The following is a 12,705-nucleotide window of genomic DNA, read 5'->3' on the forward strand; positions in this document are numbered from 1 at the left end:
ATGTATACTAGTGAGCCATCGCACCACCACGCTGCTCATAAATAGGCCTACATGTAAAGTCAGGTCAGACAAAGTCCTCAAATTGGCCCAGTGTCCCTCCAGAAACATTGTCATGGGAAAACGATAACGTGAAATAGAGCTGATGGATACACACAGGAGACACATGAGGGAGCACTGGAATGGAAATATACATGAAACATCAGGAACACGTCTGTGTTAATGTTCACATTACTGTTATTGTGTGTTGTGCAAATATTTGGACGAATTATATTTTGATGCTTTGGCAACATTGTTCTTGAAACTTTCAGTAAAGCTCTTTGAATTGAACTGAATTAAAAAAAAAAAAGAGGTTAGAGTTACAGATTCACTCACATCCACAGTCACCAGCTTTCTTCATGTTATGTTTGATCGAAAACCTTACATCTGTGGAGTGAAAGCAGAATGTGTTTAAAATATCAACAAAGCAGCCCGGAAGCGCCACCTGCAGTGGCAAAAGGCTTTCAGTTCGGATAAAACTACATTTCCCACAAATCTCCTCGCATGGCGCATGCGTAGTAGCGTCATAACGACATGAAGAACTGTTATGTTTTCAGTAGCAACCGTCAATCTGGACTGAATAAAGTCGTTGTAAAAGGTAAGAAATGTTTAAAAAGTAAACACAGAAATCCTTGAAACATATTTTTGTAAATACGAAGCCACAAACGCCACTACTATAATGTCTTATCATAATTAGAAGAATGAGCTAGCCCGTCAGCTAGCTGCCTCAAGAGTGCCGAGCTGAGCTAGCTAACGTTAGCTGAAGTTAACTCACCGCTCGTATGAGATTTGATTGAAATACACCACAACAAACACAAAACCTAATTTTTATACCACGCAAAACATTTCTGACCGTCGTCGATACAGTTACTTGTGCTACGCGCAGATATGTGAATGAGTTCATTTAAATAAAGATGCTTTCTTAAATCAGTGTAGAGGACGTGACAGCAAGCAGCACGTATTTCAGTGAAATGCTCCAGTTTTTGCACAGACTGATGGCGGTGGCAGCAGGGGGAATCTCGCAATAAAATTTGATGTAATATTAAAATGTAATGCTACTGGCAGGTCACTTGTATGCCGAATACATTAGAAGACACACGCTGTCAGTTAAAACTCTTGAATCTTGTTCTGCCGTTTGTCGTTTTTATCTCCACAAGGACATTAGTTTTAATCAAACATATTTCAAATGGAGTTTGGCGTAACTGTTTTCTCCCAACACTACAGAACGGTTTATATTACTTTAGTCAGGGCTGTATACCGACCCGGTGTTTGGTCTAAGGTGGCTGATAAGGTGAATGTAAATGTTGTACCTTTTCATTTTCAGACTGAAATATGTCCACTCTACTTGATGAGACAGCAGCAGATGTGCCAGTCAGAGACATCACAGTAACTCTGTCCCGACTTTCAGCAGGTCCACAAGGTCTGTCCAACCGAGCAACTTATGTGACTGCAGTAACTACATGTGCTCTGTGTGATGCTGTTCATTTTTAGCACATTAGTCTGTGAAATCATGCATTGTTATATCCAAATCCCTGATGTTGTTTCTACGTTCTGTTTCCACCAAGAGGCGCTTTGGAAGCCATCAGAGAGCGCTTAACCTGACTGATTGTGTGGAAAGAAATATATTTGAATATTGCTGTACATGTTGGTATTGCTGTATGGAAACTTGAAATTGCATCTGGTGTAAATGAATGACAAGATGCTTAGATAAACAGAGAAATCACTGTGAGTAAGAGTGTGTGCTGTATAAACAGCAAGCAGGAATCTCCATGGACTGTGATGTTTGCGGATGACGTTGTGATTTGTAGTGAGAGCAGGGAGCAGGTGGAGGAAAATCTAGAGAGATGGAGGTCTGCTCTGGAAAACAGAGGAATGAAGCTCAGCCGCTGTAAGACAGAATACAGGTGCGTCAATGAGAGGGACCCAGGTGGGACGGTGAGGTCACGGGGAGCAGAGGTGAAGAAGGTGCAGGACTTTAAGTACTTAGGGTCAACGGCTCAGAGCGATGGAGACTGTGGAGAAGAGGTGAAGAGGCGAGTGCGAGCAGGTTGGAGCGGGTGGAGAAAAGTGTCAGGTGTGTTGTGTGATAAAAGAGTCTCAGCAAGAATGAAAGGAAAGGTGTTGGAGACGGCGGTGAGACCAGCGATGTTGGACAGCTTAGAGACAGCGGCGCTGAAGGAAAGACAAGAGGCAGAGCTGGAGGCAGCAGAGCTTCAGATGCTGAGGTCCTCTTTGGGAGGGACGAGGACGGACAGGATCAGGAACGAGGACATCAGAGGGACAGCTCGTGTTAGATGTTTCGGAGATAAAGTCAGAGAGGACAGATCGAGGTGGTTTGGACGTGTCCAGAGGAGAGACTGTGAATATATTGGTAGAAGGATGCTGAGGCTGGAGCTGCCAGGCAGGAGGTCTAGAGGAAGACCAGAGAGGAGGTTTATGGATGTAGTGAGAGAGGACAGGAAGCTAACTGGTGTGAGTGAAGAGGACGCAGAGGACAGGGTTAGATGGAGGCACATGATTCGCTGTGGCGACCCCTGAAAGGGAACAGCTGAGAGGAAAAGAAGAAGAAGGTCGATATGACCGTAAGTCCCACCCGAAGAAAGAAAACAGCATAAATGGGGTTTAATTCAGGCTGAGCTCTCTGAGGACGATCACACTGCACATGCAGCCTCGTGTTCCTACATCTTCCTTCCTCGAAAGTGTTTTAATTTTAGAGTTGCAGTTTGTTTACTCACAGCTACATGCTTGAAAATATAAAAAGAACAACAAATGAGCATTTTTTTTTGTTGTTGTTTTTTTATGGTGACAGATTCATCCGTGTATCAAAATGCTCGGGCGCGACAAGACATCTCGCGGGTGTCCAGGGAGGAGCTGGAGGACCGGTTCCTGCGCCTCCATGAGGAGACACTGCACCTCAAACAGCATATTCACAAACAGGATGACAAGATCAAGAAGTGAGACGCGCACACGCACACACACACACCAAAAATTTACAGGCCTTTTCTGAATATTATCACTATAATATAAACATCATTTGAAAACAGTTGTTATTAAAGTGTTGAGACACATTTCAAGGGCCAGGAGCAAAATAAAATGAAGACTTTCTTACGCTTTGCTCAGTTTTAAATTAAAATGAGATTTTCTACTTTTAAAAATGTCAGTTAGGACTAAAAGTTTGTATTTAAGAAAAGTTGGATGACCCTGCTGAAGCCCACGAGCCAGAACATGTTGGTCTCACAATAAAGTTGCTCTTTATACTGTAAGTGTTTCTGGAGTTTTGACGTCTTCAGATTATTTCTTCGTCTCCTCGAAGGCTGTGAAGCTGTGCCAGAAATCCCTACTCTCCCTAAAGAGAAGTTTAGGGTTTGTAAATGCAGTTGTCCTTTAAATTACGGCTACATCTAACGATTATTTTCATTATTGATTAAACTGTCACGTGATGTCACTTCCATAAAGTCGGGGGACTCATTAAAAACAGGATGGCCGAAATCTGTGGATCGGTGGAGATCAAACGCCAAAAACACTGGATCCTACATTTCCCATAATGCATCTCGATGGTGTTTTTCATTAGCTGCCTCCACCCCCGCCATTAGATGGCTTCTTTTTCAAAATCCCCCAACTCCACTTTGTAACGCAGGCTCTATGTTAAAAATTTTAAGTCTCAAGCCGATAACCCAGATGACATCACTATGACATCATCAGGGTTATTTTTTTCAAACTTTTTAAAGCGCCCTCCAGATCCTCAGAAGACATTATACAGCTGTTTTCGCCGGCTGTATAATAACCCTCATGAGTAAAGTGAACTTCATCACAGCGACGTTATGACTTTACTTTGTCTATAATTCTCACCTGTAATCGTCCGTGTCCTCCTCCTCCTCCTCCTCCTCCTCCTCCTCCTCCTCCTCCAGGCTGGGCACTAAGCTGATGAGGCTGGTGAAGGACCGGGGTCGTATCGAGCAGCTGGCAGTGGGGGGAGGCCAGCCGGCCTCCAGAGTGCGGGACGTGGAGATGGAGGAGATGATAGAGGAGCTCCAGGAGAGAGTCCGGGGACTGCAGGCCGAGAACGAGGGACTGAAACAGCGCCTCCTCGTGGCCAAGCAGCAGCTCATCAACTCGCAGAGCAGGAGGTCGACGCCATACAGCCACGTCCAATCACGAGTCAGCTCTGGGTTAAAGAAGCTGCGAGATGACGCTTCCTCTCCTTCTCACACACGACCAAAAAGTACGTCACAGATATTTATCTGAGAAGTGTCCGGTAGAGTACCCAACTCGGTTTTAAATGACCACAGTGATATCGTATTTCAATTTATTCTGCTGCTGCACACATTGTAAAGTCATAGTTCACCCCAAAATGAAAAGCAGTATCTGATCACCGTGTCAGCAGAAACCCCTTTAACACATGCACGGCCCTCCAGACACATCCTGTCGCAGGTTTGCCCCTGTGAGTGCATCACAGCCGCCATAGCTCCACCTCGCTCTACAGACGAGCCACGTCACTTTTAAACCCGCACGATAACACTGCAATGTACGAAAGGATTTTACATTTTATCTGCTTTTACCTGAAAGTCTGCGCAGGAGATCCTGTAGAACCTGTTACATGTTGAAAATATGATGCATGAAATACCGTTAAAATAAAGGTTAGAATCTGAAACATGTTTTCAACGACGGGTAGATTTTCATCTGCAAATCACCAAAACCACGCTGACTGTTCTGTGCTGTTATCAGCTGAGGCAAAATCCACCAGCCTCTGTTACATGAAATTAATTTAAATTGAATTCTTCTTCATTAATCCCTCACGTTTGAGCGGCTGCCGGCTGCGGACCCAGCAGGGGCCGAGCGGCCTGCGGTGTCCCGTTGATCTCTTGCTTGCTGGGCGCGATGCACTCCATAAGTTTCCTGGCCAGAATTCTACTTTTACAAATTCATATATTTTAGTTTTTATTTCAACTGATTGTAATGAAGAAATCATGGATTGCAGGTAGGGCTGCACAATTAATTGAAATATTATCGAAATCGCAATATGGCCAAGTGCAGTATCAAAATCGCGTAAGCGGCAGTTTTTTGATGAAAGCAAAATGCGACAAAACAGCGTTATAATGACGTCATAATGACGGACTGTAGAGCTGCAGAGACGCCCCGCCCTGCACACCTGGTTCTCCAGGTGTAAGAAAACATGTTTGTTTGGTACAGACCCCAGCAAATGTCACATCATCATGACTTGAAAGGAAAATTGTGACGCAAAAATGATCATTTCCACTAATCGTGAATCACAATCGTAATATCTGTCAGTATGGCATTATGATTTTTTTTACCTTATCGTGCAGCCCTAATTACAAGTTTGTTGATTCGTCTGTAGACGAAACAGCTTGTGAAGCATAATTCAAGTGTTCTCTAACTAAACAATATCACTTAGAAATCACTTATACAATATATTTATTTAACCCCGTTTGTCCTCCTGCTGTTTGTTTTTCCTACATCTCTCTCATGGATGTCACAGCGATTGTACTGATCCTCTGTGAACAAACTCTTTGGTTTTGACTCCTGCAGGTACCAGGAGTTTGGAGGGAGGTGGGAGACCCCCGACCGGCCTCGTACCTCGATTCGGACACAACCTGCTGGAGGAGGCGAGGGCCGAGATCCGCAACCTGTGAGTGCTGCGCGTCATCGCTAAGCGTCTGTCCGTCAGACTCTCTTTTAAATCAGCCGGTTTAAAGGTCACATTTATAACCTGGAACAAGATTCCTCTGCTGCTTTGTAGCGCGTTGTTTTTACACAGATTAACCACAGTGGTGAATAATCAAGACAAATCTTCTTTTTCTGGTTGCATCCATATTTTACCATGATTGCCAAAGAATTTAACCTCTCACCTTGTGAGTTAGTGCTGTGCTTTAACCTTCAGACTTTGTCTCAGTTTATATTCTCTGTCTCTCATCTCTCAACCCACGTAACTCCGATGTTTATCTCAAAGTAAAGGATCACACTCTGCTGCATTGGGATTACAGAAATCCACAACTCTTTACACACTTTTTTACTCTGCTCATTTATCAAAATAAACACTGGTGGGTGATTATTTTTTTCCGTAACAGTAGTGCAAGGGATTACAATTTGAAATTCAATAATTACATTACAGTTACTAATCCCAGTAACGCTCCTTTACTTTGACATTGTGGGGGTCGGCTTCACCTTTTTAGCGGGCTTGGTATCAGTTTGATCTGAGGACACACAGAACATGAGCAGGTTAACCTCTACCAAAAGAGGACAAATGTTTCTACCTACTAAGTCTTATTTACATGTTGTGTGTTCTTAGCTGGCTTGCTAACATTAGCCACTGGTAGGCCTACATTGTGTGAAGCCCGAAGCTTCGCTGTGAGGACTCCTGGAGAGCTGCCATGTGGGGTCACAGAGTGTCAACAGTAAATCCCTCCAATCTGTTGGCTGCTTGCTAAACCACAACGTCTCTTTTTAAATACAGAATATGAAATGTGTGGAGGCTGTGAAGTTGTTTGAAGACACCTCTGACAGAGCTGAGGGCTGAGTGACGAAAGTAAAGCGTAATATAACTAATTACTCTTGCTGTTGAGTGATTAGTAAATACATTTTTCAATTAGTATTACGAAATGAGTGATTGATTACATCTTTCAGGGAACATGAAACGCTGTGCGGGACAAAACAAGGCTTTTTGTTCTAGTCCAGCGGTGTCAAACTCAAAAACACAGCGGGCCAAAATTTAAAACTTGAACAAAGTCGCGGGCCAACACTGAACAAATGAACCTTTCAACATGAACCCAAACAAGTTTTGCTTTAACATTGAATATGGAACAAGCAACGCTTATTACCGTTCAATATACATTCCCCGACAACATTATAGGGCAATGAAAATATTTGAATTGACATTTGCTTTGAACCAAATTTCAACGTAAAATATATTTATTTTTTTATATTTTTATGTATTTTTTAGTTTTCTATATGATGCAATTTCTTTTATAAAAAGATCAAAACATTTTTTTTTTTTATGTTTTTATTCTGACAAAAATATAGGGAAATTAATTAATTAATAATTTATTGACTTTCCGTGCCCAAGAATTACATCTGAACGCCCAACTGACAGCTGTAGCACGAGGTCGCTATGACTGCTGTCACAGAGGAGAGGGCGTTTCTGGGTCCTGTCAAGATTGACGCGCCAAAACAACAGCAGAGCATTATGGGATTTGTAGTATTAGCGGTGAATGCGCTGTATAATACCAGCGGGCCAGCTCTAGTAGCCATTTGGTATTGCCTGGCACGCCAAATATAATTACACTGCGGGCCAGAGTTTGACACCTTTGTTCTAGTCTCTGAAATGCAGGGTTTTTACTCATCTGACTGGAGACGGTATTATGTTTGCCATATCTGTATTAAGCTGAAATAACTGAAGCTAACCAGTAAACTTTCTTTGTGCACCAGAGAGAATGTGATCGAGCTCCAGCGGAGCCACATGGAGGAGATGGAGGGAGTCTCGGAGCGGCTGCGGGACGAACTGAGGAAGAAGGAGGCAGAATATCAGGAGAGGCTTCTGCAGGTCCGACAGCAGCAGACCTCCAAACTGAGGTAAAACGATATTTCGTCATTTGAGTGAACTCACCCTTTAAAAGCTGTTATGTGGCCAGTATTGCTCTCTCTACCTCAGTACCAGGACCTCTTGTCATTCCACTCATACTGGAATATGCTTCGCTCTTCCAATATTATACTTATACCAGTGAAATCTCACCATTTTCAAATCCTTCAAATATGTAATTTAATTATGTTTTGACAGTTTTATAAAGTTGTCGTTGGTAAAAAAACAATATTTAAGTGCATAAATGGTCCCGGATATCATCTGTCAATTGAAACCACAACCAGAGCAGCAACAGTAGCTGTAGTCAAGTCAGTTTTATTTATATAGCCCAGTATCACAAATCACAGTAAATCTGTTTGACTGCAGCTTTTGCAAACACTGTTTGAGCAGAACCTGAATGTGAGAACTATTGGTTGTGTTCGGTGGGACCTTTCCGTTATACCAGACAGAGGAGAGAGGGTGCACACATGTATCTGTATGAATGCACAGTAACACCCGTGCGTTGTGTCGTCTCTCAGGTCACATGTCAACAGCAACGTGACGATGATCAAACTGCAGAAGCAGCTGGCTGACAGGTCCAGCAGCGTAACCGAGCTGGAGGGCCGATTTCTACAACTACAAGAGGTGAGAAGCTTTTACGGCTGGAATCCTGCAGTTACCGCAACTCACAAGGCAAACGGTGAAATCCAATAATGACAAATCAATACTTGTAGCCCTGTGGGGAGCAGTCTTCCCCTGTCGTTTCTGAGACAACAAATCTCTGAAGAAAAGAAGAAAAGCTGCTTCTCGTTATGAATACGATTTTCAGCCTCACAGTGAGTCAGCTGAGACCACCGGCCCGTTCTTCCTCCGTGGATGACGGAGTCGTCCAGATTAAACTGTTGATGACTTTGACACGAGTCTGGATTTTTTGTTTCTTCGAAGCTGGTTTTAAAATTCATCTGGAACTGTTGTCATAGCAACAAGTCCTTAAGCCCAAACCTGCAAAAGTGCAGCTTATTGACAGTCAGCTGGATCACGACCAAGACGTTTGACAATGAGTTCAGATACAAACGGATTCCTCAGATTTATAATGACTTAAGTGTCGACTTAATTATGATTTTAGATGAGAGAGATCACTATGATCTGTTGGTGTAGTTATCATAATTTAATTATCGAAACGAAGAGTTGCACATACTTATACGTGACCAAATACACAACTAAATAAATGTTTGTACACTTTAATAGAACCAGTTAATATGTACAGTAGTTTGAGAGCAAAAAGACAAACTCAGCTAAGAGATTCTGACGAGTAAAAGACGAACTGAGTCATCTAATGCAGCATTTCATTTGGTGATAAGATAAACAACAAAACTTGGATGAACTGCGGGACTCTTTGCTAAAAATGGTCATTGCAAGTACAGTTATTGTTGGCAAGATGTTTGGAAGGTTTTGGATTTATGTTAGGCCTATAACTGAGAACCTCACCAGTCACGCACCCGACCTCATGTACTTGACAATCTCAGTTACTCAGCCAATCATAAGAGAGCCGATCATGGTTTCAGCTCTCTACTCATTTAGCCTTTACTTCAAAATAAGAGCGCAGTGCTACTCATGATAACGTCATCCAGGACCAAATCAGTCAAACTGCTTTCAGAGAACCAGATTAGCTGGATGAGAACTAACAGGATTATTGTAGCCTGATATCAGCATGTTAGTCTGAATTAGTTAAACCACATTTGATGAACAGGGCCCTGTACACGGCCAGGATCTTAATCCTTCCTCTGCTCTGTTTGTCTTTGGTTTAAATAATTGCCCAAATCCCACCAATCAAAGTGTTCTATGTCTGAGGAGACGTATCCGTCATTTCATCAGAAACAACCTGCAGCGGAACAGAAGCAGGTTACTATTTTCTGTCCACACTACTAAAAGTTAGTAAATGAAAGATTGAAAAATGTTTGACTTACATGTTTTAGTTTTTTTTTTCCACATCTCACTACCCAGAATGTATCTAAGCTGCAAAAATACTGAGCAAGTAAAATCTTTGAACAGCTGATTTTGAGTTGCAGGACACACATCAGAATCACAGCAGTAGAGTTTCAGGAGAAAGACGTTGATGAAAGGATTAAAGGATCAGGCTGGTGTTATTCTATATTTTTCTACAAACCTCATGTTCAGACCAAAACCAGCAACACGTCGGTCCGTCCCTCAGCGCCGTCTCACTTCCTGTCTGCGGCTCTCAGCTGCGAGCCCGTTGGTTCCTGCTGAAGACGTAAACCTTTAAATATATAGTTTCCTGTTTGAAAAGGCTCAGTAGTTTCCTCAAACAGCTGCTCGCTGTAGTTTCTATCAGACCAACAGGAGGAAACAGAGCATCTGTTGGGGACTATTTCCAGCGGCGGATGAATCCACATGTGGTGCTGTAGTGAGTGTTTGGGGCAGCAGGACGGTGTGTGTGGGGCTGAGGCAGAATAAACTACAGTGTGTGTGTTCATGGTGATGGAGGAACATGTCACCCAGTGCAGCAGAGCGGCTCGCTGATGTGTTTTAACAGTTTCTGGACAACAGTGGAGGCTGTGATACACACACACACACACACACCTGTTAGCAGAGACGTTCACTGCTGGTTTGAGTCTGAACGTGAGGTTTGATGACAAGAAGAAAAATGTAAAATATTACCAGACTTATACTTTGAAATATGTTGTGTGTTTTTGCTGAATCTTAATTTGTGGATTTCAGAGTCAGAGGACCCTGAAGGTCAGTCATGATGCAGCGATGCTGAAGGTGGACGAGCTGTCGGGTCAGCTGAAAGACGAGAGGCAGAAGAGTTTGGACCTGGAGAAACGGCTGCAGAGTTCGACCATATCCAAGATGAAGATGGAGCAGGTGACCGCTACACTACACTGTGGCTGCTTGGTTATACACAGAAATGTGAAATGCCTCACGTTTGTTTGGAAGATGGCTCTCTGCTGCATCTTCATCCAGTTCAAGAGTCTGGACAGTGCTCTCTCATCTTCATTAAGGCTCTTCTCTATTTTTGCCCCACAGTGGTGGCTGAAAATTCACCTTTTCAGACCACAATCCAAAAACCATCACTTTTATAAATCACTTTTTATTCCTAAATGAATTAAAACATATATTAAAAAAAGCAGACCTGTGTCTCCACCTCCCTTATAAAACATTGGCCCTCCAGTGAACACTGCTAAATAACCTGAATCACTAAGTGACAGAAAAGAAAATCTTAATCCTTGCATAAAATTATTATTTCTGCAGTATTAACCCAGCTCTGCCCCAACAACTGCTGAAAGAGAGTACTTGTGCTTGAAATAATAATCGGCAATAAAAAAAATACTCAAACTATAAATTCAGGATTATTAAAGGTGTGGTAAGCGATTCTAATCCAGTACGCCTCTTTCTGTGAAATTCATTGAATATCTCCTCTCGGTCCGCTAGCTGTGCGTTCAGCGTGAGCGCTGAAACCCTCCGGTGTTCGTACTCAGCCCCGGCTCTGTGAACGGACCGAGCCACACAGCACTGTTCCAGCCATGATCTGTGTGTGTCAGTAATATTAAATGACTTGTCCACCGACATTCAGCTGACTCTCTAGTTTCTAGTTTAAGATCTGCTGCTGTTGTGATGTTAGCTGTAGCAGCAGCAGAGTTGTGAGCGTCGCTGTCTGGAGCTGCTGTGCTGGCTCTGGGAAACCGTCTCGTCCTCTCTGGCTGTTAGCTTCGCAGCAGCAACTGTAGCGACAGTTTGCTAACCCACAACCTAGCTAAGCTAACCCACAGCCTAGCTAACGTTGTTCTCTGTATATCACGGTATTTGTCACGGTATTGGATTCCTCCAGAATCGCGTACCCCACCTTTAACTGAAATATATTGAGAACAGAACAGTTTGATCTGTAGATGGATATTCAGCTGTTTGTCTGCTAATGTATGTATGTTTGTCATCCTGTATTGAAAAGTGCTGTAGAAATAAAGCTATTATTATTATTAATATGATTAATACTTTGATCAAACTAACTGAATTTAAAATATAAAGGGTGAACGTCATATAAATAAAGCTTTTTATAGTCTGGAAAGTTGGTCTGAAGCTGCTTTCTGTCAGTCGTTACGTTTAAGGTTTCAGTCCAGTGGATCGTATAATCAGGCAGCGGGGCCGGACCTTCTGTGGTCGGTCTGTGGTGGAGATGAACCACAGGACAGACTCATCTCTTCTTTCCATCCTGTGCGTTCTCTAGTTGCAGGAGCAGATCAGTGAACTGGAGCAGGAGAAGGACCTGCTGAGGGAGAACAATGAGAAACTGGTCAACAGGTAAGCAGCCTCAGTTCTGCTGCGGTTCTGATGGTTTATATCAGGTAGATGTTGAGTCTGTTACACAGGTGTGTACTAGGCCTGTTCTAATCCACGGGGCGATTCTCCCTATTACTGAGTTTCAACACCTGGTTATCATCTACATGTCAAGGTCCCACTGCCAATCAGCCAATCACAGGGTGTCGCAGTCCTCAGGCTGCACCTCTCCCTAAAATGGCGCTTTTGAATGTCAGATCACTTTCCAACAAGTCCTTGATTTAACATTATTTTATTTTAACCCACAAATCTTGATTTCTTACTAAAAGCTGGTGTGTTTAGTGCTAATTAGCACGTTAGCATGCTCGATGGTGATCATAGCTATTACACAGTGTACGTTTTCAGCCGCACTGCTCGATGCACAGAGCTGCACATCTGCTGACAGTTCAAATATCATGACTCAGCTGTACCTTCAAAGGCGTTTCGGTCTCCACGCTTACATGTCACCAAATCCAAATGTTTCCAGTGCCTTTGATGTGTCTCGGCAACAAAAGTGGCAGATTCAGGAGCAGCAGCTGAAGTTACAGATCGCCCAGCTAGAGACGGCGCTGAAGGCTGACCTCGTCGACAAAAACGAAATCCTCGACAAAATCAAGGCCGAGAGAGGTACTTCTACTTCCTTTACTTGAATATTATAGCTGCTCTGCATGCTGCTTTCTAAATAGATTCACTGTTGCTGTGCAGGTTTAGAAAGTCCAGAAGAGTAAACAAAATTAACATGATAATGTTCTACTTATTAATAA

The 12,705-nt window shown here is 43.0% G+C and overlaps 1 protein-coding gene across 1 annotated transcript in view; it reads left to right on the plus strand.

Annotated features, from left to right (window-relative positions):
- The first annotated feature begins 490 nt into the window (after window positions 1–490).
- Window positions 491–12,705, plus strand: part of rpgrip1l (RPGRIP1 like) — a 29,627-nt gene continuing 17,412 nt past the window's right edge. The window contains exons 1-10 of the mRNA XM_044192219.1: window positions 491–634; window positions 1,361–1,456; window positions 2,846–2,990; window positions 3,945–4,258; window positions 5,584–5,683; window positions 7,480–7,623; window positions 8,149–8,254; window positions 10,349–10,495; window positions 11,853–11,926; window positions 12,429–12,568. Of these exons, the coding sequence (XP_044048154.1) occupies window positions 1,369–1,456; window positions 2,846–2,990; window positions 3,945–4,258; window positions 5,584–5,683; window positions 7,480–7,623; window positions 8,149–8,254; window positions 10,349–10,495; window positions 11,853–11,926; window positions 12,429–12,568 (1,258 nt within the window). The 5' untranslated portion in view covers window positions 491–634; window positions 1,361–1,368. The remainder of the gene's footprint in view (window positions 635–1,360; window positions 1,457–2,845; window positions 2,991–3,944; window positions 4,259–5,583; window positions 5,684–7,479; window positions 7,624–8,148; window positions 8,255–10,348; window positions 10,496–11,852; window positions 11,927–12,428; window positions 12,569–12,705) is intronic.

Source organism: Siniperca chuatsi, linkage group LG4 (genome assembly GCF_020085105.1).
Source record: "Siniperca chuatsi isolate FFG_IHB_CAS linkage group LG4, ASM2008510v1, whole genome shotgun sequence".
In the NCBI taxonomy this organism is placed as follows: Eukaryota; Metazoa; Chordata; class Actinopteri; order Centrarchiformes; family Sinipercidae; genus Siniperca; species Siniperca chuatsi.